The sequence below is a fragment of the Azolla caroliniana genome, unplaced genomic scaffold (assembly GCF_043228905.1).
Source record: "Azolla caroliniana isolate FFs.n. ecotype wild unplaced genomic scaffold, voAzoCaro1.0.p SCAF_5, whole genome shotgun sequence".
Taxonomy (NCBI): domain Eukaryota; kingdom Viridiplantae; phylum Streptophyta; class Polypodiopsida; order Salviniales; family Salviniaceae; genus Azolla; species Azolla caroliniana.
Genome location: NW_028230440.1, coordinates 22,297,215 through 22,321,903, shown reverse-complemented (window position 1 = coordinate 22,321,903; position 24,689 = coordinate 22,297,215). Strand labels below are relative to the sequence as shown.

General features: G+C 39.0%; 3 protein-coding genes across 6 annotated transcripts; 2 read left to right on the top strand and 1 right to left on the bottom strand.

The window, feature by feature from the left end:
• Positions 1-1,523: 1,523 nt before the first annotated feature.
• On the top strand, positions 1,524-6,277 carry LOC147864464 (uncharacterized). Of its 4 annotated transcripts, none has more exons than XM_087320316.1 (5): positions 1,524-3,092; positions 3,753-3,942; positions 3,991-4,207; positions 4,320-4,620; positions 4,931-6,277. In XM_087320316.1, the coding sequence occupies exons 1-5, from the start codon at positions 1,697-1,699 to the stop codon at positions 5,902-5,904; spliced, it is 3,078 nt and encodes a 1,025-aa protein (XP_087176442.1). In that variant the 5' UTR covers positions 1,524-1,696; the 3' UTR covers positions 5,905-6,277. The 4 variants fall into 4 exon arrangements, with proteins under 4 accessions (XP_087176442.1, XP_087176443.1, XP_087176444.1 ...); XM_087320317.1 differs by having other exon boundaries at positions 3,753-3,985; positions 4,034-4,207; XM_087320318.1 differs by having other exon boundaries at positions 3,753-4,207; positions 4,931-5,050; positions 5,177-6,277.
• Positions 6,278-11,657: 5,380 nt separating this feature from the next.
• Positions 11,658-14,481, top strand: TBL12 (trichome birefringence-like protein (DUF828)). The gene is made up of 4 exons (XM_087320311.1): positions 11,658-12,302; positions 13,291-13,431; positions 13,593-13,842; positions 14,060-14,481. Exons 1-4 carry the CDS (start codon positions 11,716-11,718, stop codon positions 14,387-14,389), a joined length of 1,308 nt encoding a protein of 435 aa, XP_087176437.1. The 5' UTR covers positions 11,658-11,715; the 3' UTR covers positions 14,390-14,481.
• A 3,450-nt stretch (positions 14,482-17,931) lies between these two features.
• THFS (10-formyltetrahydrofolate synthetase) lies at positions 17,932-23,469 on the bottom strand. Its single transcript, XM_087320310.1, has 6 exons — positions 23,308-23,469; positions 22,576-22,743; positions 20,699-20,848; positions 19,357-20,532; positions 18,792-18,938; positions 17,932-18,450 (listed from the first exon to the last, which is right to left on the bottom strand). Exons 2-6 carry the CDS (start codon positions 22,732-22,734, stop codon positions 18,175-18,177), a joined length of 1,908 nt encoding a protein of 635 aa, XP_087176436.1. The 5' UTR covers positions 22,735-22,743; positions 23,308-23,469; the 3' UTR covers positions 17,932-18,174.
• Positions 23,470-24,689: the final 1,220 nt, after the last annotated feature.

The window sequence follows — 24,689 nt, the reverse complement described above, 5'->3', positions numbered from 1 at the left end:
ATATATTGACACAAGCAGTTTGAAGGTGAGAAACATGCTCTTTTTATACATGCATTGCGTGGAAAGAGTTAGGCTCGCGAAAGAAACAACAATCACGGTATGAAATGAGCTTACGACGTAGAATTGCTGATGATTTTCGAGATATTTGGCACTATATTCGGCAATGGTATTGGAGATGTGTTGTTGATTAATTTAGATATATCACGACAATTGTAAAAATGGAGAGAACAGGTTGCCATGGGAAGTGTGAAGTGAAGACATGAAGGACTTTCTACAAACTTTCTTGTGACTTGCATTAGATTTACAAGATAGATTACTAGAGGAATGCGTTGATGTGTCAACAAACATTTTAATATGTTGTATAGCATAACAAGCACTAGCAAGGTGGTGGTGGTTGAAAGTTCTTTACTTTGGAGGATCTTTACATATTACTCTTGCAGATACAATTTCACTCTTGTAGAGGGGTAAGGTTGAGGACTCACTCCTTTGTATCTCTTTAAAGATGTTAATATATAACTCTTTAAAGAGTACTTCATAGTGTACATCATGCCTTTGTTTGTGTTTGGTGCTTTCTTGGTGTGTTTGTTAATATATTACATTTTTGTCCTAAAACTAGACACAAGGTACATGCCAATGTTTCCTTTAGTTTGGAAGAGGATTGTATCTTAGTACTGTGTATCATCTCTTGCTTTGGAGGACGATAAAATATATATATCTTTACTTGAGATCTCATCATTCTATCATATCAACAATTGGTTTCCCCACATTTCAACCATGGTACACAAACATGGATACACAATGCCAAAAATGTCTTCAAAGCTCATCTAAATGACTACTATTTGAAGCGTACACAATCTAAGGCTAGTAGGGACACGAGTGAGACATTACTCATATGTGCGAAAAATAACTCGTGGGATAAGTCATGTTGGGGAGTCTGAGTATCTCGTTGAATTTATCTTGGCGATGGTCGATTAGCTTCTTATCATGATCCCATCGAAACTGATTGCATAAAGGCGATGACAACAAAATTGACTATGGGCTGCAAAGCTCCCGCATTTGTGTGGATGGTATACGAGCACGATTGATGTGTGCGTGTGAATTGATCGCGAAAGCTCTCTCGTTTGTTGGACGGCATTCTGAAGCCAATCAATAGGTCATTCGGATCGATGCACGAGTGTGAATCGATCACAAAAGCTCTCTCATTTCGTTTGTTGGATGGCTTATGAAGCCGATCGATGCATCGATCGATCAATAGGTCATTCAATTGATGCATGCGTGTGAATTGATCATGAAAGCTCTCTTGTTTGTCGATCGCAAAAGCTCTTTTGTATGTCGATCGATCTGATAGGTCATTATTCTAGGGGAAGAATTTGTGCTCTCATTGATTTGATTATATTTGCCTTCTTGATGCTTTTGCTTGCTTGCTTGCCTGCCTGCCTCTTTCTCTGGTCTACCAAATTTTGATAAATCTCAAAGGTCTTCTTTCAAGTTTCCACAGAGACAGAGACTGAGAGACAAGAGACTGAGAACAGAGACAGAGAAACAGAGCCTCCCCTGTTTCTGCCATTTGGTTGAGCGCACATATCACATATCACATAGCCCCATCTCTGTCTCTCCAATGCGCGCCGCCCATCCTTGCCCCGCTTTGCCTGGAAATCCTTGACAAAAGAATGCCCGCCTTCCTTCTCTCTCTCAGATGGAAGTATGGATCCTTCTTGCAGCAGCTGGCTCCGGCTATCTCGCAAGACGGTGGCAAAATGCTCAGAAATCGAAAGAATCCCCTCATTCCGCCGAGCAAAACGACGGAAGAGACGAGACGGGTGCACCAATCCGAGGTCCCCCGAATAGAGGTAAGTATAGACGTTTCTCTTCCCTGAATGCAAAGCAAGGTGGAAAACTATTCGGTAAAAGAAATGGTTTGAGAGGTTCTGGAAACATCACAGAAGCTAAACAGAGAGACAAGGTGAATTGTGGTACTGCTAATAGTAAGCATGGGAGAGAAAATTGTGAAGGGAAATGCTCGTCTGTAGATGAAAAAGATCCACCGAGTTCTAGAAACATCATAGATGGTAAGCAGAAAGGTAGGGTAAATTGTGATGATGCCATTCGACAGCACGAGAGAAAACATTATGAAGGAAAATACTCATCTGGATGTGAAAAAGATCATGTTACTTTTGCTAAAATAGAGGACAATGATCTTTCTGATGTCAATGCTCTTCCTGATCATCTTTCCACCATGGACCTAAACAGCATTTGTGAAAACAGCAAAACTGAAGATGTTGATCAGGAAAATAATGAGAGAATTGATATAGAGACAGGGGGGGCTCTTCTAGGTTTGAGAACCGAAAAAGGAATTTTAGATGGTACTCCTCATGTACCCTTGATCAAATCCTTTTCGGGAAAGCGTGCAAATGATAATGGTTGTGAGAAAGCTCGTAAAAGTGGATATTTGATTCAAGAGGGTTTGTCTGGAAAGCGCATAAAGGATGCGATGTACCAAAGGTCTAGCCAGAGTGAAGGTTCTATGTTTTCCACATGGATGCCAGGCTTCTGGGATGTCTCAGAGGGCGTTTTTGTCTTAGATACTGAAAGTTTGCTTGTGCACGAAACTGAGAATAAGAGCAAAGGAAGTAGCTCAAGAAAGATTAGAACACCTAACAGGTATGGAAAAAGCAAATGTTCGAGAAAGAAGTTTCTTGCACCCCACAAACCAATGACATCCTTGGAGAGCTGCTTATCGGCACAGCTGGATGAAGATGAGAATAGAGAGACAATAGATAACAAAGAAGTTTTGGGGATGTCTTCGGATGTTGAAATTCAAAGCCAACCTTCTACTGATATGCAATCATATTTTAAGCAGAAATTAAGCGGAGATTTTGTAACTGGGTTACCTTCTTTATCAAGTAGAAAAAACTTTAAAGATCACACAAGAAAATGGGGAACAAAAGAGACTGTTAGTGAAAGAGTTACAGGAGGAGACAAATGGGATTCTTCAGGCACTATTAAACATATGAAAGGAAAGAAAAATTTGGAGAGAGAGTGGGAGACTTTCTGCAGAGGACATCTATTGGCATCTAACGAGTACATTAAAGGTACGCGATCCTGAAGTTTGTGTAATTTGCATTGTAAAGATCATAAACTCAGTGCACTATTACCACTTTCTATTACCTTGAATACAATGCACTTTGTTATCTATGATGTGGAATGGTCCCTTGCTGTTATGAACCATTGGAAAATCGCCCATTGGCCTTCAATAATACAACTAGTTACAGCCCCGGATTAATCTATATCAGGTGCCTACTATAATTCCGTCACTACACCATATGCTAAATCTCCTGAACTACATGCTCTACATCATTGTATCAATGATCTCACTGTCTCCAAACAGTCGACACAGTCATCTCAACTGTGGCCTAATTAGCTCTGTCTTTCTCTTTTTCTGTCTATAGTTTCATCTCTCCTTGTGCTAGCGAGGGCTATACAAGTTGGATCTTGACCACCATATTCGAGTCCTCTGTTTCATATGTTAAAAAATAAACTAATGATCATGAAAACTATCTAAATAATCTGAGTGCATCTGAAGTTTACTTGTAGGGTATTAGAAATCAAAGACTCTTAAGATATTTTCCTGAAATATCAAGACCTTCTAAAGATTTGTGGCTATAAGATTTCTCTATTTTTCATAATAAAATAACCACAACTTTGGCCATGGAGAATTATCTTATTTCTGCGTCTCATTTTGCATGAAACAGAATCAGCCCAAATTTCAGCAGAAGGAATAGTGTACAATTTTGGAGTGGGGGTTGGCATGATGTTCACATTCCTGTCAAATAAACGTGAAGTACTAAGGCTAACTTCTCTGCTCGAAGAGGCAGAGTTGATAATCAAAGGCCTCGAGAATGAGCTTGAAGGGAGATGTGGACTAGAAAACAATTTAATATCCTATGAGAGGAATTCTGAGCAAAGACAAAGTGCTATGGTTAGGAGTACTACAGAGCAGAATTATGAACAAAGACAAAGTGCAATGGTTAGGTGTACTACGGAGTCTCTTAATGACATGGGAAATATTTTAAATGACTTTGATCACAGGGAATCAAATGACATTACGGCATTAGAAGCAGAACTAGAAGCCGAACTTGAGAGAATGGATATGAGTTTGGGTAATGAAGAGAAGTATAAAGACGAAAACAGCTCTGACACAAGTGATGTAAGATGATGATGATGTATTCTGATAAACAGAATGTTAAACTCGATAAATTGTAGCTAGGAAAACCATTAAACATTTAGCTAAACTGTTGTGGGAATGTTTATCATGGCAGTGTCATGTGGAAGTTGGAAATCTTGTGCAAGGGGAGCTGAGAACAAGTGGCCTCCCCTATGAGTTTGAGGAGGATGAGTCAAACGATAATCATAGCGATTCCTCTCCTGAAGAGTTTCATGATGGTAATTATGCTGTCTCACCTAGAGAATTGGCAAAGCGTTTGCACGAGGTTTTAGCATTGCAACAAGAGCAGCAGATATCTGATCTGGAGACTCAGCTCAAATTGATAGAAATTAAGTTACAGAATAAAGAAGCGGAACTTCAATTTTTGAAGCTTGGTCCTGTTGGCCGTTTTCAAGGTACTGCCGGCATGCTTTATTTGGACTGCCTCTGTATGAGGCAATCTGTTGTTTTTCAAAGCTTAGTTAGAAATGCTTTACAAATCATAATCTGTTAATTTGATCAATGTTATTTATATTTTCTTATCAATATGCTTAGCTTGTTGCTACTTAGTTTTCTATCCTATGCTTTCTCTAATTCTAAAGGTTATGTGACATTTGCAAAATAAAAAGCAATATGCATCACATTGCTCTTTGAATGTAATGTCTTATTCCTTTCCTTATGTTTCATTCTGGATGTTAATACATTGGGTGAATTTATGATCTGCAGGCAGAGATTCAGGGTTTGATGAGTCATATGAGGCCTCAAGAACCTATTCGGATTCCGAAAAAATGTCAGAGATCAAAGGGTTGCCGAAAAGATTGTCCAGAAATAATTTCTTATGCTCAGGTTCACGAAATGCTTCTCCTGTATCTCCAAAATTAGCTTTTACAAACACCGTTTCTTTGAAGCCTTCAGGTGTGACAGGAGTGTCAGAAAAAAATAATAACGTGTTTATTACCTTGGGAGATTTAGGAGATGTGGCAGTAGCTGCCTGCAGAAATGCTTATAATGAGTTTGCTGAAGATATCAGTTGTCCCATCAAAAGATCTCTTGGTGGAGCACTCACAAATCATTCTGATGAAGATAGTTCTATAAAAGTTGAAAGTAGGAATAACTGTAACATCAATCCAGTCCAGTTGGATGCTGATAGTGTTGAACATGTAGATTTATTTTCTTTGGCCGAAGACTTCTGTGTGGGATATGAACCTGAAATTACAGAGAATATGCCGACACTTCCATCAAAAGGAAGGCGCTATCCTCGGCGGAGAAATTCTCGTAACAAGGGTTCTGTTTCAAACCATCCTGAACCAGAACAGTTCCTCTCTACTTTGAGACGTGTTGATTCATCAGATGATACAGCCAATGATACTTCTGTGAGTACTCCTTGCTCTGTGAAATTAATTGATGCAAGAACAACTGGAGTGTATTCCGAGGATTCTCTGCCTTTACCAGATTGGAACTTTAGAGCAAGTTCTCCAGATCATGTTGATTCCTATATGGACAGGTTAGATAGTCCCAATGGATATGAACTTCCTTTTGAATGTGAAGATTTCAGTGCACCCGAAGATTATTCTTCTGAGTTGGATGAACAGTTGGGTAAACTACTGATCAAGAGAATAGTAGAAAAAAGCCGGAAGGGATCGCCAATTATACAAGATGCACAGATTGTTCTTGCATCGTTTGAGAGCGCAACTGAATGATTGGTCCTAAAAGAAAATGGCAAAAAGGAATTTTGGAAATTTCATTAGTAGGCCAGAAATGATACATTAAGCAGATCCTTTATGCAATTTCCCTCTGCACTCAAGATGCTTTTGAATATTTGAAGCTTTGGTCAGCCCTTTTTATATTTGGTTCTCAATATATCATCCTAGAGCTGTACATGAAAGTGAAATTTCCAGAAAAAAACCAAGAGGTATTAGGAATAATCCTGAACTTTGTTTGGCTTTCATTGCTTCCTCATTTGGCTCTTTTTGTTTGGTACATTTGTAAAGAATGCTGAAATTGGCCAGCAGTGTAAGAACATTCTGCGTTGGATCTCATTACCCATTTCAGATAATTTATTTGCAAAATTGAGTTGTCTTTTTCTTCGGCTCATAATTAATATATTTTCGCATGGCTCCCTTGAAGGTGATCAAAATTTTACAGCAATGAGGAGATTGGGGATTAGAGGTTTAACTTACCTTGCAGTAATAAATAGACTATCCTAACACTAGATTTATGAGTAAAACCCTAAACCCTAAACCTTTTTGAAAATTTATTTTAGTTAATCCCGAGATTCTTTTTGCTTTGTGTGATCTGCCTTTCCAATAAATGATTGTGTTTGATTTTGAGAATTTGATCTGCATTGTCGTGGTATGCGTCATGGCATGTCCAGTTGGAGAAAAAGTGTGGTTCCCACGCACATTACACAAACACTAGTAAATGTAAAAATAAATAAATAAGCCTAAGGTCTAGTAGCATTGAGTACATACAAAGAGGTGCAAACAAGATTTGAACCTTGCACCTCCAAGACAAGAGACAATTGATTCACCACTAGAGCTACTGTTGAGTGCTTTACATCTTGTTATCATATTTAGAATTACATAGTAAACAACTGTATAAAACTGTGTTTTGTGCATGTAAACAACCGTACAAAACTATGTGCACAAAAACTATGGCTCCAAGCTCATGGTTTTGTGCATGGAGAGACCTATAAAAACCCTACTAGGGCTTGTGTAAGGGGGGCTCAATATGTGAAATCACCATCACCACCACCATCAATATAATATTCTTCTTATTTATCTACTTCTCAAGTGTACAATTTTTTATCTTCTCAAGTGTAACAATGTTTCCTCGACTCTTAAATTGACATCGTCCTCTTTTCAATACCTTAGCGAACGTCCTCCCTGGTCCAAGACCTTGGTGGTCCCGCTCAAGTAGCACACACATGCGTGAATCTTCGTGATGAATTTTATTCATCCATTATCGGTTTGACTCCGGAGTTCTGGTCGTGACTTTGTTCACCGGTCGCAAACCTTGAATGAACCGTAGTGACCCATTCTTCTTTGGAACTATGAACCATCAATTTGAGCACGGTGCATTTGACGCCTGGAGAATTCCCATCGAAGCCCTATACTTTGGATTTGACCAATTCCAACTAGCCATGGATAGTCGGGATATAACAACGATGTAGACACCCATAGGTCTAGTACAGATGTGTGTGCTACCACAAGGAGCTACGAATTCGGTTGCACATTATGATGAACGCAATGAACAAGGTACTAAGAGATTGCATTTCGGAGATCACATTGTCATTCTTGATGACATCCCGATGAAAGGATGTACGGTGGAAGAGAAGGATGAGACTACGGATGACCGGGTATGTCGAAAGTTTGTAGTTGACCATATTCACTACTGTGAGAAGGTACGACGGAACTTAGAAGACGCTCACTTAACGCTCTCAGATGGATAAAAATCAACATTCGGACAAGAGGAGATAATGGTTGTTGGACACCTATGCGGGCCCTACGGTCAAGGACCGTCACCAATCAAGATCGATGTGAATCAAGCTATGAAAGAAGTGTGCAATTTGCAATCCGAAGTACCGGGTTTTCTTGAAGTATGCACATTCTATTGCATTTGGATTTCACACCATGCACACATTACACACCCACTCTATCACCTGCTACAAAAGATGAAAAAGTTCGAATGGAGATCGAAGCACACCAAAGCAGTGAAGAAGCTCAAGAAAGCACTTGGAGGGCGGCATCACTTAAGAACCCAAACTATGATTCCCTGATAGTTACGGTTGATACAAGTCCAACTGGGATCGGATGGGTCATCAACCAAGCCGATACGGATGGTTCAAGATATCTGATTCGATTCTAAGCAAAGGTTCTCAACGAAAGACAACATGGATATGCGCAAGTCAAACGAGAGCTATGGGGAATAGTATCAGTGATTAAGTTGGATCGCGATTATTTGATAGGAGCGGAAGTATTGATCGAAATGGATTGTCTTCCAATACTCAAAATGATGCGATGTTGTTTGGTGCCAGATGTAGCAATGCTAAGGTGGATAGTGTATATGAAATCTTCCAATCCGGAAGTACGATACATCTCGGTAGCAAATATGCTATCAAGGGCACGGTTCAGAGATGATGTAGTCAAATCAGATAATGTAGAAGTTCCCAAATACTACTTTACTTCGGAGCATGTATGCTAGGTGAACGTAATCCGGGAATTCCGGGAAGATGAATACGAAGGAGAAGTTACATCTTACATTCTCACTAGCAATCAACTTCAAATGGATGGTTGACATCATGGTAATGCCCACCGATATTGGACCAAAGAAGCACTTAGTGCTAGCTTAGGAGGATCTGACGAATCAAGTAGAAGGTTGGGCACTATGGAGGAAAACATGTTTTGTAGTAATGCCAATTTCTCTTGGAAGAAGTGTTCTGCAGGTACAGGTGCGTGGGACAAGTGATTGTGGATTGGGGAGAACTTGAGTTCGATAAAGCTAAGGACTTTTTCGCCAAACATGAAGTATGATTAACATTAACCACGACATACAGTCCAGAAGCCAACAGGAAGATCGAGCGAGGACATAGTCCAATCGTGAAAGCACTAGTAAAAGCGTGTGACGGAAAAGTAAAGTTCTGGACCCAGACGCTTTCGTACGCACTATGGGCGGATCGCACAATGCATAGTTCCGTGACCGGTTATATGCCAATAGAACTTACGACCAGGCAAGCTCCAATAATGCCTATAGAAACTGCAATTGCGACATGGATGGTGCTACCGTGGAAGGAAGAACTACTAGCAGTCCGGATAGGATGGCTAGAAGGAAGACAAGAGGACACTACGAAAGTGGTACAACGACACGAGAAGCGCAATTCCAAAGCAAAAATTGATTCAACTCACCAACTACGACCATGGAAGATCGAGGAAGGAGATTGGGTGATAGTCTAAGACAACAGTTTGGACCATCAACACAACTCAATACGGAAATAAGCTCAAAGGTGGTTCGGACCATACGAGGTTCAAAAAGTATTCGACAACGGAACTTACCAACTATGTGAGTTGGATGGAACAATACTGCGGGTGCCTATAGTAGGGAAACTTGTAAAGATTTTCAAGAAGCGAAGTGACGCGAAGCCCTATGTAACTTTAGACAACACCGACACAGAGGACCAAGTGGGCATGGATCATGGAGATGCGGGAGGCGAAGAAAGTGGCGATCAACATAGCGGGAGAAACAGAGGGTACTACGGATGAAGGAGAATAACGAGCACCGACAACTTCGGCACATACCGGAGGATGTGCAAGTTTGGAGGGGGCGAGTGTCATAGCGTACTTCTTACACATCGTGAAAAATGTACGGAGTACCTAAATGAATAGGTATGAAGAAATCGAAGAAAATGATAAAAGAAAATATGTTACATGCACAAGGCAAGGTTCAAACCCTATAACTCCCTGTTAACAAGTCCAAACCTTGCCGTTTTACTAACTTATCATGAGTGATGTAATTATAGATTTTAATATATACAAGAGCTTATCCTCACATATATATTCTAGGAAACTTACTCATGCACAACTAGTGTGCATGAATACTATCGTTAGAGAAAGCATGATGCTTGCCATGTGGCGAGCTATAATTAGCCTCACCCATCACTATATAAGGGTGGGAGCAAAATGTAAATGGGGGGGGGGGGGTTGTTGAATTCTTGGGGAATTATTAGGTTTCTAAATATTGATTAATCTAATACACTACTCGTGGAATTCACGAGTTTTCGATCTCTCTCTCTCTCTCTCTCTCTCTTTTTCTCGTAATTAGCTTACCCTAGTGGTAAGTCGATAACACTACAAGCACTGTGTCTTGGGTTCAAAACCCAATTTTCTCACCTCTCTATTATACACTTCATATATATCTCTATTTCACTAGATGCCACTGTGGAATGTAGGGGTTGAACCCATGACCACCTGGTCTCCATTGGGGGGGTGTTGAATTCTTGGGGAATTATTAGGTTTCTAAATATTGATTAATTTAATACACTACTCGTGGAATTCACGAGTTTTCGATCTCTCTCTCTCTCTCTCTCTCTCTCTCTCTTTTTCTCGTAATTAGCTTACCCTAGTGGTAAGTCGATAACACTACAAGCACTGTGTCTTGGGTTCAAAACCCAATTTTCTCACCTCTCTATTATACACTTCATATATATCTCTATTTCACTAGATGCCACTGTGGAATGTAGGGGTTGAACCCATGACCACCTGGTCTCCATTGGGGGGGTGTTGAATTCTTGGGGAATTATTAGGTTTCTAAATATTGATTAATCTAATACACTACTCGTGGAATTCACGAGTTTTCGATCTCTCTCTCTCGTAATTAGCTTACCCTAGTGGTAAGTCGATAACACTACAAGCACTGTGTCTTGGGTTCAAAACCCAATTTTCTCACCTCTCTATTATACACTTCATATATATCTCTATTTCACTAGATGCCACTGTGGAATGTAGGGGTTGAACCCATGACCACCTGGTCTCCGTTGGACAACCTTACCAACTGAGCTACATCCATCTGGGCAACCTTGAATCAACCTTGAATCCTAAATGCGAAACCCAAAACTATAATTGATGTGTTCCATGAGTGTCACAAACGTCATCAGAGTAAATCACCATCCATTTGCTCTTTGGCTGATTGAGTATTTCATCCTTGGAACTTGCTTGTCTTTGCAATGCATGATAACTATTAACAAATGCCAAATGTCCCATGGTTGCAACTTGCTAAATAACTTGCTCGACTGATGATAATGTGTTTACGTATGTTATAGTTCAGACAATAGCGTAGGGGTAATTGGTATAATGAGGCCAATGAATTAAATGTGGACCTTCTTGTTTCACTGTTCTTGCAAGGTCCTCTCATAATAAGGATGTGACTAACGGGAACAACAAAGTTTGAGCATGTTGCTTCGGTCCCATGGTATAGGACCTAGGAGAAAACCTCATGCATCCAAACTTGGAGGGTAATTAGACAGAGTTCAAAAGAGTCCTAACATCGATGACCTTCCTTCTCATTACATTCAATGTTAATTATTAATTAGAAGCACTAGATCCTTAAACTACAAGCGAACAAGGGTTAGGGTTGGGCATTTCAATAGTCACAAGTGAGTGAGCTTGGAAAATTGAGGTGTGATTAGGTTTAAGCACAACATGAGATTTCCAAGATGACTTTGGGTCTAAGACTAAGAGTGTGATAGCCAAAGTTATAACTTATACATATAGTTAGTTGTAACCATGGATTGACACATGCGTCATATTCGTTATATTCGCATTCGTGATATTCTCAATATACGAGAATAGAAAATGGGGTCAAGAATATTATAGCTAACCATGGTTAGCGTGAATGAGCTCAAACTGAGCTAACACTTAGAAGGCTCTTTGTGTTACTTTGGGCGTGTGAATGTGCAGTGTGTGTCTCTGTCTGAGTCTTGAGAGGGTGAGGCAGCAGCTATCTCTCTGATCTGAGCGATGTCTCGCGCCTCTGCTCTTCTGAATCTCACAATACTCGCATTTCTAGTCATGGGCTTCTTCTCTTACCTTTCTTTCATAGTCTTGCAAGACCCTCTTCAAGTTTCAATCCCTAAGAAGAACAACAATAGCAAAGCGATCAATACAACCTGTCCAGACAGATCGGAAATTGACCCAAGATCGATCCCAACCTGTGACATGTCTGAAGGTAAATGGGTCTTTGATAATTCTAGGGTTCTTCCATTATACACACAGGATTGTCCTTTCCATAGAAACGCTTGGAACTGTGGAAAGAACAAAAGACCCCTTTTGGATGAAATGAACAAGTGGAGATGGAGCCCCGGAAAATGTACATTGCCCGAGTTAAACCCAGAGGCGTTTTTATCGGCCATTTCTAACATGAATGTAGCTTTTATCGGAGATTCTCTCAATGAGAATATGCTGGTTTCAATGCTCTGTATACTATGGACAGCAGATCCTGGTGGCCGACGATGGAAGAAGAGAAAAGCTTGGCGAGGAGGTTACTTCCCCAAGTATAATGTTACTGTTGCCTATCATCGAGCTGTCCTTCTTGCCGATTATCACAAGTAAGTGATGCTAATATCAATAATCTAGTATTTTTCTGGACTATGGCTGTGGTTTGGAATTAACAATAGTGATTCTGTATCAATCATCTAGTGTTAAGTTTTATTAAACTATACAGTCATAAGGCAATGTGTACAGACACTCTTGTTCAAGAATGAATTTGGTAAGGCTAGAGATAGGTCCATTAACATGTGCATGGTATTTCCAGACTATAACCTTCATTTGGAGTAGCAATAAGGGTAGCAATAGACCCCTCCGCATGTGGGTGTCTCTGCCAGACCATATCTTTTGATTTGGAGTTAATAGCAGTGAGGCCATGTTAACCATTTAATGTTGAGTCTTATGAACTGTATCAGACTGGTATGTAGGCACACAAATAACCTTGATTAGTAGTCATTAATAGTGATGCGTTATCAATCATCTAGTGTTATATTCTGCTGAAATGTATCAGATTGGCATGTGCATGCACACATAACCTTGATTAGTAGTTAATAGTAAGGCCAGAGGTAGGCATTTTAGCATGTGGATGGTTTGATTGGGAGTCGGAACCATAATTGTGGTAAGAAGCTAGCAATGAGGCTAGAGATAGGCCCAGTAATGTGCATGGGTTTGTCTGAACCATGACATTGATTTGGAGTCAATAGTAAAGAAATAATAAGACTACAGATAGATCCATTGGCATGTGAATGTTTGTTAAAGACCATAAATTAATAATTATTCTAGGCAGAACCCCTTTAGCATGTGGATGACTTTATCTAAATCATTATTAAGGCCAGAGATAGGCTCATTGGCATGTCAATTTATTCCTCCTGAAGCTCCTCAAAATGTAATTCTGGGAATGTATATGCTTGCCTTCCACTACCCACAAAGGAAGAGAATGACCCTATGATCAAGCAACATCAATGAGATTGATGGTCACTATGAAATCTTGTATTTCTAAAAAAGTTTATTCATTATTATCCTCACTTATTTAGTTTGTGTGTGACAAAGATGGACGGAAACTGATCCCAATGGACCGCTAGAGAAACTTGGATTCAAAAGAGGAAATCAGGTGAACATTGATGTGCCTGCTGCTGATTGGATCAATGTTACCAAGTTCTACAACATTCTTATCTTCAACACTGGACACTGGTATTCTTGCAATTACTATTTATCAATTTTATACACTAATTTGTCTCATAACACATCCCAATGGGATTAAGATTCTGAGTGAACAGAGGTGTGCTTTTGAACACTCCTTGTCATTTAGCTTCATTATTTTGATATTGAGTTCTATTGTATAAGCCATGCAGGTGGGGTTCTGACAAATTTCCTGCGGATAATCCCCTTCTTTTTTTTAAACATGGGGAACCCATCATCCCCCCACTAGATATGAAGGAGGGTTTGGCAGCTGTTTTAGAAAACATGGTATCATACACTGAGAGGATGGTTCCTCGAGAATCTCTGAAGTTATGGAGGATGCAGTCCCCAAGGCATTTTGAAGGTGGTGAATGGAACCAGAATGGAAGCTGTTTGTCCAATACACTTTTGAGTGAAAAGCAGGTAAAGTTTTGCTTTTACATTGCATGGAGTTTTGATCTTATATAAAATTGATTTTATATGGAGTTTTGATCTTATACAAAATTGATTTTATATAGTATGAAACTTTGATCTTACACAGTGAGATGTTTTGATCTTATATACTGGAAAGTTTTATTAATCTCAAGTATAGTGTGGGTTTTTTATGTTATAAAGTTTTTTCCTTGTTCAATTGTTGCAGCTTGAGGGATGGTTTGGTCTTAGCAAGAAAAATGTGAATAAAGAAGCCAGAGAAGTGAATGCCATCATAGCATTGGCCTTGGAAGGCTCGCACTTTGATGTGCTCAATATTTCTCATATGAGTGAGTTCCGGCGAGACGCACATCCAGCCATGTGGCTCGGACAAAAAGATGCACATATCATATGGGGCCAAGATTGCTTGCATTGGTGTCTACCAGGTCTTCCGGACACTTGGGTCAATATTTTATATTCAAGGATACTTGAATATTTGAACTTCTCCTCTGCTAGCCAAAGAGTGGTACATAGAAATATTGATTGCTTTTTGTCCTAAAGATTCAATGTTATTTGTTCACATTGTACATGCTCACGATTTTTTTTGTTGAATGAATGGGGAGATTGATTTCCATTTGCCTGAACCTAAAACACAGGTAGACTTGAACTCTTGACCTACTTAGGCTCATGGAACCTCGCATGTGGCCAAACATTAGTCTTTTCCTGGATCCAAACCAGTTACGTTACATTTCAATACATTTCTCTACATAAAACCAGATTTTCTTGAAACTATAGTTATACTCATAGAACCACTTTGTACATGGGGTTTGGGTATGTATTATTAGGTATTTTGATTGGTTGAGTTTATTCATGAGCATCAAATAGCCATTACATCAGATTACTTGCTGGTTTGAGATACTTGAAAGCAGAGGAAAATGCTTGAAAGTAGAGTAAGTTTGTAATTTCAATTGATTTGTGATACTTCCAAGCATAAGTAAATTAACCCATGTTAGTGGGTGGTATACTATATCATGAATAAGTATTACTCTTATAAAAATTGTGTGAGAGTATGTTTTCTTGAAGAAAAGAAATTATATACAAATCAGAAGAAGAAATTGCAATTAATTGACATTTTTACCAAAACAGTGCCTAACTAGTCATGGTATTATGGATATCATTAACCTGATAATTTGCATCAGGAAACATATCTCAAGGAAGATCAAGTATATAGAGATAAAGCCATGAGTCATTTATGTCTGATGTAAGTATATTATATAATCCGTAGAATTGGAGGGTGGTAGAGAAAGTCGGGCCTCAAACCCAAGCTGATGGCATGGTGTCATAAGCAGTGGAATATCTGTTGCTAGAATTGATGCACAATGACAAGCTCTGCCCCACAAGCAGGTCATTGCTCTGTGCATGCCATGTGACGGTACAGGACTGATACAATGTCACCCTTGTACACCCTGATCTTCTTGCATGCTGGTTGTGCCATGTCGAAGTGCTGATGTGTTGTGTTGCACCACCACTCAATTGGGAAGGTTTGGGGGCAGAAGATGGCGGTGGCAACAATAACAGAGGCAGTGCGATCTTTTGACATGCACCATGTGTGGTTGATGGCAGCATCACACTTAATCTCAAAGTAGGCACTGCAGGAGTCTGGCAGGAAGAGACCAGTGCTGAGGGTGGCTATGTAAAGTTCCATATCCTGAGGAATAAAGATTATCATAGCTCCAGGCATCGGGTGCCAGCCGCATCGCCACCACCATAGGTGGCATGGACAGAGATCCAGCCTTCAACTTCAGCATTGGTTAATGTACCGTGAATTGTCGCTGCTGTCATGATCATTATGTTGGCATGAAGAGATGTTTCAAACATCCATTACTTTCATGTGCATTGAACTTCTCCATATGTTAAGCCTAGGGTTGAATGTATGATCATGTTGTACAATTTTAAGCCTGGATCATGAGAATTTCTGAGGAATCAAACATTATTCTGTGTGTACACACACACACACACACACACACACAGTCAAGAAAAGAATCAGTCACTATCATTGATATTCTTCACATTTATATTCATTCCTTCTTAACTGGGGCTTAATCTTCTTAACGTCAAAACATGGAATGTTTTTTTCCCACTTCATTAATTGATTGTAATCATTTCTCTTTGACTTGATTTTCATATCAGATAATCCACTGAAGAAACTGTAATTAGTGAAAATGAAAAAAGATCTATTATTAATTGTAATTAGTGAAAAATGATACTCGTCATTAGTGAACTTTGTGCAAAAGGACCCATCATTATTTGTAGTTAGTCCATTAATTGTAATCAGTGAAAACAAAACAACTGATTATTAATTATAATTAGTAATGCAAAAAGACATTAGTGATGTAAACAGTAAAAGACCCATAACTGTTATTAGTGTTAAAAAGCACCCACTATAAAATTGTAATTAGTGAAAATGAAACCCAACACCAATCATAATTAGAGAAGAAAGACCCATCATTAACCATGATCAGTGCAACAAAAAGAGCCATTATTAATTAATCTGTCATTAATCATAATTAGTGAACATGAAATTCATCATTAATCATAATTAGTAAGGAAATTCTAACCGTTAATTATAATCATAATTGGTGAGGAAAAGTCCATCATTAGCTGAATTAATGGGCCCCTACCTTGTTCACGTCTTGCAATCTTTTTTAAAAAATATTTTAATATTTTGAATTTTTTTCATGGAATTAATTTGCAAAATATTCCAATGGTCACGTCTCTATTTCATTTGAGACAATCACGTAAGGCCCCCCTAAAGGCATTTTTGTGTGAGAGAAAGAGATGGTTTAGGGTTATCATAGTCACGATAACTTGGACATTGTTATCATAAATCAAAAGCATAACACAAATCCTCTAAAAGAACTTTTTGAATTGCGACTTTGTTGATACTACCCACAAGATCAATAAACAGTCACCTTTCGGGTCCTTGAAAATTAGTTTTTCAGACAGACCAAAGTTCCAACCTTTTTAAGTTTTCTAGTCCCCACTTCTGGCATCGTCGATACCTTCACAAACTATGTTTGCCCGCTCATCCTATCTATATCGATTTGTGTTGACATATGTTTCTCTTTTCTTAGTTCATAGACAAGCATGAATCACACATCTTCAAGGTGATTTTGACCATGCCAAACACATGCCAATTTCTAAACCTGATGTTCCACTAGTCTAAATCAGCAGACTAAATCAGCCCTCAAAATAGTCCTCTCACAAAATTTTCCAGGATAACACTTTCTAGGATTCTTGGTTTAATGATAGGATGGTTATGGATCCAAACATTTACTATGAGATGCAAATTTGTTCCCTGTCCCCAGCAGCAGTGATGTGAGTAATCTGCTCCGTCTGTCTTCCTCCGGCTTGTATTGTTCTGATCATTGGCAGGGGGCACTTCAGCAATTGCGTGCTCTAACTGGCTAGGAGTCTCATCACACTGAAGGATACTTCGATAGCAGTGGACTCATACAAGGGTCTTATATAGGTTCATGAGGTCCTGGAGGCACCTCCTCATTTGCCTTTTGATAGATGCATTCTCCTCATTTTTCTGGGCATCCAGTCCACGACTCTGCCTGCCTGCAGTCAATAATTACCCCATGATAACATAATGTTGGGAAAAGAGGTTCCAAAACTGATCACAAATGATCTAGTAGGAATACATATCCCATATCTACTACAAACATTCTAGGAATTCTAAGACTGGTTGATTTAAAGGGTGCCTAAAGGGGATGTCAGTAGTGCATACCCTAGTTGATGATTCTTTTTCTTAAAACAATAGAACAAGAAGATGTTTCTTCCTTACATTTTACAATACAGCTCATGGTTAGGACTGTTGTGCTGACAAAGATGGACCATGCAAATCAACCTAGAAAAAGTTTGTACCACCAATTGTAATTGTGTTCAACTACTAACCCACTCCAATGGTGTAGCCAAACATGCAATTTGCATTTGTCATTTTTATCAAGACTAAGTGTATTGGGTATGTGACATGTCAGAACAAACAATATCTTTTTGGCCATCGTTCATGGCATGCACATGCAGTCACCTTGGCTAAAAAAATATCAATATATAATATTAGAGACAAGAAGGCAAATCATGAAATCCCTTCTCATTGATACAAGACATCATTTCCCTCATTCCAGCCTTCTAAATATATATAGAAGGAGGGCGACCAAAGAGGCTTATTAAGAAGCAGAGTTATGAACTGAATTTCACAAATATTATGAGGTAAACAATCCATAGGGATGTTGCGATTTCATGCTTGAAACCCTAAGCTCCACAGTAGTTGGGATATAATTACGAGAGTCCCAACACACGCCCGGTTTCTAGGTCGAGATCGATGTCATAAAAGCATGGACGTGTGGGTAAGCCAGGCATGGTGCTCATCGTTCCAACTAAAGGATAAATAAATCCCGCACCGATGCTTGCTCTGACATCCCGAATTGGTAAGATGAAACCTGTTGGCGCGCCCTTTCGGGCCGCATCATGTGAAAATGAGTATTGGGTCTTTGCCATGCAAATTGGAAGCCCTGAGAAGCCTTGCCTAGTATATGTCTCAATCTGTTTTTCAGCCTGCAAACAACAGATCAGAACATGTCATTTTTTGTCTGGATTAATAGGCTTTGTGTTTATACCTCGACCATGATTGTGATTCAATCTTCACAAGTAGAAAGCTTTACCAGGACAATTTATGGTAGGGGTGAATATAAAAAGAAAGAAGAGGATCATGTAAGGGTAGCCACAGCCCTTCATATACAAAACATAAGTATCCAGACTATATCTGGCCACATGGCTGTCCATTTACTGGTGGGTCAATCTCTGTGATGTTTGACTCCAAAGGGTTATGTGAATGCTCATATAATACTTTTGGTATTAGAAAATATATTATAGCTTCAGGTTAGACTTTGTTTTACCTGTTCCGAGAACTCCACACCATCTGCACCATATGACTTAGCAATGGCTTCGATTTTTTCCTTGATGCCTAGATCAAGAGGATACAGGAACTGAAGGGGGCCATGGTGTTGCTCACATGCTTTTTGCACAGCTTTTCCGAGATCCACCTAAGAAATCAAAAGCATGGAGAAGAGTAACAAAATGCATCATTAGACTTAATGTTATTTGCATAGAAAACTAGAATTTAAGCCTAGCGAAGAATCATTACCTACTTGATGGCCTTTGGCCTTTCATGGACTTTGAAGTTTGGACATAGACCTAGAGTTTGTGAATGCATAAGGGGCTAGCTACCTTTATGCAGCATGCCTTTCTTCTACACAGCCAGCATAGATCGGAGTCTACAGATGAAGGTACACAAGGGTAGGTAGCTTTTTATGTATTCACAAAACCTCAATCTGCCTCCAGAATATAACTATTCAAAAAGCTAATGGGCTTACTCTAGCCTAATAAAATCCTGGTAATATAGCTACTCGTATGTCCATACTACTTATTGATGACTCAAAAGCAAAATTGAAGAATACTCACTGCACCAGCTCCACCATGTGCATGGTGGCTACATACGACAGCATCAAAAGCACCAGCAGCCAATGCAGATTCTTTAACAGCCAAAAGCTCTGCATCGGTATCAGTCGCAAACTTGTTGATTGCCACTACCACATGCACGCCATATGCCTTAGTATTCTCAATGTGTTTTGCCAAATTCGAGCATCCTGCCTTCACTAGGTCTACATTCTCCGATTTGTAAGCATGATGGAGAGGCCTTCCGGCAACCACTTCAGGTCCTCCTCCATGCATCTTTAAGGCTCTCACAGTAGCCACAATAACCGCACATTGAGGGGTCAAACCACTGTACCTACACTTGATATTCATGAACTTTTCAGCACCGATATCAGCCCCAAATCCAGCCTCAGTGACTACAAAACCATCCTGGCCCACTAGCTTTAAAGCAATCTTATCAGCCACAATAGAAGAATTTCCATGTGCAATATTGGCAAAGGGTCCAGCATGAACTAGTACTGGCGTTCCCTCCAAGGTCTGCATCAATGTTGGATTTATAGCATCTTTCATTAATACAGTTAAAGCACCTCCAATGCCAAGATCATCGGCAGTTACAGGGTCACCTCCTCTGCTTGTCCCAACCACCATTTTGCCCAATCTCTCTCTCATATCTGCGAGTGATGTTGTCAATGCTAACACTGCCATGATTTCACTTGCCACCGCAATATCGAACCCTGTCTCTCTCACCATTCCTTTCTCCTCGGGGCCTTGGCCAACAGTAATTTTCCTCAAGAATCTATCATTCACATCCATCACCCTCTTCCATGTTATTTGTTCAGGATCAATATCAAGCCGTACAAATTGCTTTATTTCGGCAGGTGTAAGTTCACTTGGCTTTGCCTTCTCAATGCCGAGCTTCTTAAGGCGCCTCAACATGATTGGAGCAAATGAACTATTTCCTTCTTTATCTACTGGACAAAGCCTATTCAAGAGGGCTTTATCGGATTGACTGGACTCATGGAAGATACGTGCATCTATGGCAGCTGCGAGCAGGTTATTTGCAGCAGTAATAGCATGAATATCACCTGTCATATGTAGATTGAACTCGTCCATGGGTATGACTTGACTGTATCCTCCTCCAGCTGCCCCACCTTTAATGCCAAAAGTAGGTCCTTGGCTTGGTTGCCTAACACAAGTAACCACCTACATATCGGAAGTTCCTCATTATAACTTCTTTACAAAAAAACACATTATTTCAAAAGACACTTTGACACAGATATGTGTGTAAATATACACTTGTATATATCATTGTGATGACATAGACTTCTTAAAAGGAAATAAATGATTTTATGATAAGATGGAACCTTACCTTTTTACCCAAATACGCCCCAAGTGCTTGACAAAGACCCACAGTAGTAGTTGACTTTCCCTCTCCGAGTGGAGTAGGTGTGATTCCCCCAACAACTACATAAAATCCATCAGGTGAATCTTTGAACTGATCATAAGCAGATAAAAGAACCTGCAACAGGAGAGATTTAGTCCTTGAATTAATAGGGAATTTCCCTAAACCTAATTTTCTATTTTAATGATAGCCCACTAATTCAATGGTGCATACAAATATTTTTACAAATCCCCATCGTATATAAGCTCTCCCACTAGTAGTATTGGAAATCCAAAGCAATAAGCTTTTACCATTAACTATTATCCAATCCATATGCACTGGCTTCATTCAGAGTTGATGGGATGCCATGAGTTGATGGGATGCCATAACTCAAGACTAGACTCTACACAGCCTAATAATAGACCATCAATGATCACATGCATCTATCCACCAGAGTGATAAATCGATTCAAGATTTGTTTTGAGAGATTTTATTGAGAAAGCTTTGGAGAAAAACGAGACACGTTTGAGGGTTTGTGTATGCATGAACATGGTAAAGTGAAGAAGGAAAAGGGGAGGGTTACTAAAGTCTTAAGCGAGGGTCTGAGGTGTTACATCAGTTCCAGATCGTCCATACAAAACACTGCCCAGTTCAGCCTCTAGTTCATTAATATCTACCAACTCACCGCATTTTGATAAAGCTGATGGGAGGTAATTTGAACCAAAGCAGTCACCCTGTTTGATTTGGATGGTCCAGATTTTGGTTTAGTTTAGTGATATTTTGAAGTTTCCAGTATTCCTAACAATCACCTATTTCATGTACTTTCTCAATCATATAAATACAATTCTACTTCACCAACTTTCATATACATTGTGGCAACAGTTGTAAACATCACTTCTTGATTGGAGTTACCAAATATTTTATATATATATATATATATTTGGGAAATATCTTTTCAAATTCACATTACAAAGCACATAAATATTTCGTGAACTTTCATCCTCTTCCAAAACCTATGTAGATATATTATATGCTCATCTCTAAAGTGTCCAATGTGACACCAAGAATGTTATAATCATGAAAGAAGCTCAGAGACCTGAAACTTTAACTACATGGGCTATATCCATATGTTTCCCAGAGTTCATTTCATTCTAAACTGTAATAATGCACTAGCTGCAATCAAAGGTAAAGCAGAAAAAGGGACTTGTTATAATCCAGAGTGCTCATAACTTATTCTCCAGCTAAGATGCCTATTTCTAAGCAAACAGCCAGATCTGACTTATATCATCATATAGTCATTCTCGTTATCATCACTTTGGCCTTAATCAGCTGGCATATCCTCTTATACTCGCTCTTATTTTCATAATTTTGACTCTAATCAGATGATATGAGCTTATGCTCATTCACATTATCATTATTGTAAATGTGATGTATCATCATATACTCATCATCATCATCATTAATTCAACCCAAATAAAATGGTATATCTCATGGCAGAACATTTTGGGATTTCCCAGTTCCCAAAATGTAAAGTAATGTAAAATGCATTGAAGAAGTTTAGAAATATCACATAAACCATGGTATTCGAACTATTAATTGTCTCCTTGACAGAAATTTGACATTTCATACTTATCAGATACGTTAGAAACAATGTCCTCAATCCATTACATAAAATCGTGTTATATATTCATTCACATTTATAATTTTGACCCGTATCAGATGTTATATAATCACGTAACAACATATTAGATAAAGTGGGAATTTCTCCACTAGATAACTATAATGAGAGTATACCATCACAATATACTCATTCACATTATCATAATTTTGGGTCTACTCAGATGAAAAATATCATATGTACATACCTTGGCCTTAGCCTTTCCATAGGATTCATAATGCTGTGTCTCTAAGCCAAGTTCCGATGCAATGAGATCAATTGGAAAAGGTTCAACAGAATTTGCAATGTCGATGTCAGCAGGTACTGGAGATAAAGCTTCCACTTTTCGAGCGGTGCATGGTGCCATTGCTTTCTTCCAAAAGACGACAAAGAAAAAATAGACAGAATTCATCTTAAGTCTAAAGAATCAAAGAACCCAAAACTAGAAGGCTCAAAAGATGCTCACGATAAAATGGGAAAGAAAACCCAAAATAAGAGTAGTTACAGCTTTAAAGATCATGAGAACGAAATGGGGGCCAATCCCTATAGATAAGAAAGGAACACCTTCAAAACGTTATGGGAAAAACCCAAAATGTGAGAAAATCCAAGAGAAAAAGGTCAAAAAAACCCATAAAGGGAAGCAAAAAACAGATCTTCAAAGAAGCTCAAAGAAAGGGGAGAATAATACACAAATTGGGAATGCCAAAGAAGCTCAGAACAAAAGGGGAATAGAACCAAATTTTGGAAAAGAAGAAAGAACTTTGAAGAATCGCTGACCAAAGTGGGAAAAAGCCCAAATTAGGAAAGGGGAAACGAACACAATTACGAAGGGGAAGTAACAAAGAAGGAATCAAAACGAGGAAAGTGGAGAGAACAGAACATCATCTTACTCTGAGAAGCTATGGATGTGGGGAAGAGAACAAGGCCAAGTTTACTTACAAATTGGGCTGTATTTAGAAATGAGTTAGAATTGAGGTTCTTGTTGGGTAGAAGATTCCCCTGTTTCAGTGTGCTCTTGTTTGCTCCACTAATGAGTTATTTAATCTGATCTGATCTGATCTGAACATGATAATGATGATGATGATGGTGGTGACAGAGTTGTATTCCTTTTGTTCAAATTCATTGACTTAAACGCTTAATATAGAGAGGGATGAGATAGACAGATAGATACATAGATAGATAGAGATAGATACATTGTATCATAGTATGCACCATACGTGCCTTCGCATTCGAGAATGTTTCAAACCATTCGAGTATGGTAAACACCCTCCAAGTATGGTAAATACCATAGTTCTGTATTCATTATATATTTTGTACGATATTTTTTTTTAGCTAAGAAAGTTAAGGTAAAAAGTGTTAAAAAAAAACCACAAGAATGTTTTTCGATAACATACGCATTCGTATGAAAGGAATGTTTGTCAATGCATTCAAGTACGTATTATGCATTGTATTATGGCTTCAGAGGTCAAACATAATCTATCAGTCCGAAAATATTACAATTTCAGGCAATGCATGCGAAATTGAGTAGCAACACTCTAGATGTTCAAGAACTTTACCGATGAATGTTGCGATTGGGAGTGTACATTGTAAGTCCGGGAAAAAAGCTGGTGGAAGGATTGGGTTTGGTCGAAGATGTGTTGAAAGCATAGTCGAATGTGATCATAGCCATAACATTGGATTAGAGTGTGATACTCACACTCCCAAACTTTGTTTCGGACAAAGAATGCATAATCAATCTACTACTCTCATCACTTGTGCCCCAACACCCTGCCTCACATCATACAATGTGTGAGCTAAGTCACATGGAAGCAATGGTTCGGATGGCTAACAATGGAAATAGGTGCTAACATGTATGAATGTGTGTGGTTTCCCCGTTCAGCAAAGAATATGGTTTTTGTTGTTAGCTGAAACATATGTAGTATAATGTGTGAAGCACAAGCCTCCACATTTCTCTTCATGATACATTAACGTTGCAAAAAGGCCTCATTTATAAAGGAATCTAGTGATGCATCGTGAACCAAATGTGTTGCACCCCATTTTCCAAACCATTTTTTTATATCTTGCATTTAGTCGAAACATTAAATTTTCCTTGTATGTGTGTTTTGGATCTTTTTGTTGGCTTCCCTTCCCATGCGATTCTAGGAAGTCGATGTGAGGAACTTTTTTGAACCTTAACCATGTATTCAACAACCCTTTCCATGGTCATGATTTACCATTAGCTCGCTCGTCGAGTTCTCAAGTTTGATTCCCCATGGATTTAAAAACTCAACTCCTTTGGGGGGGAACAAATAACGTTGATCTCTATCGCTAGTGCCAAAGATG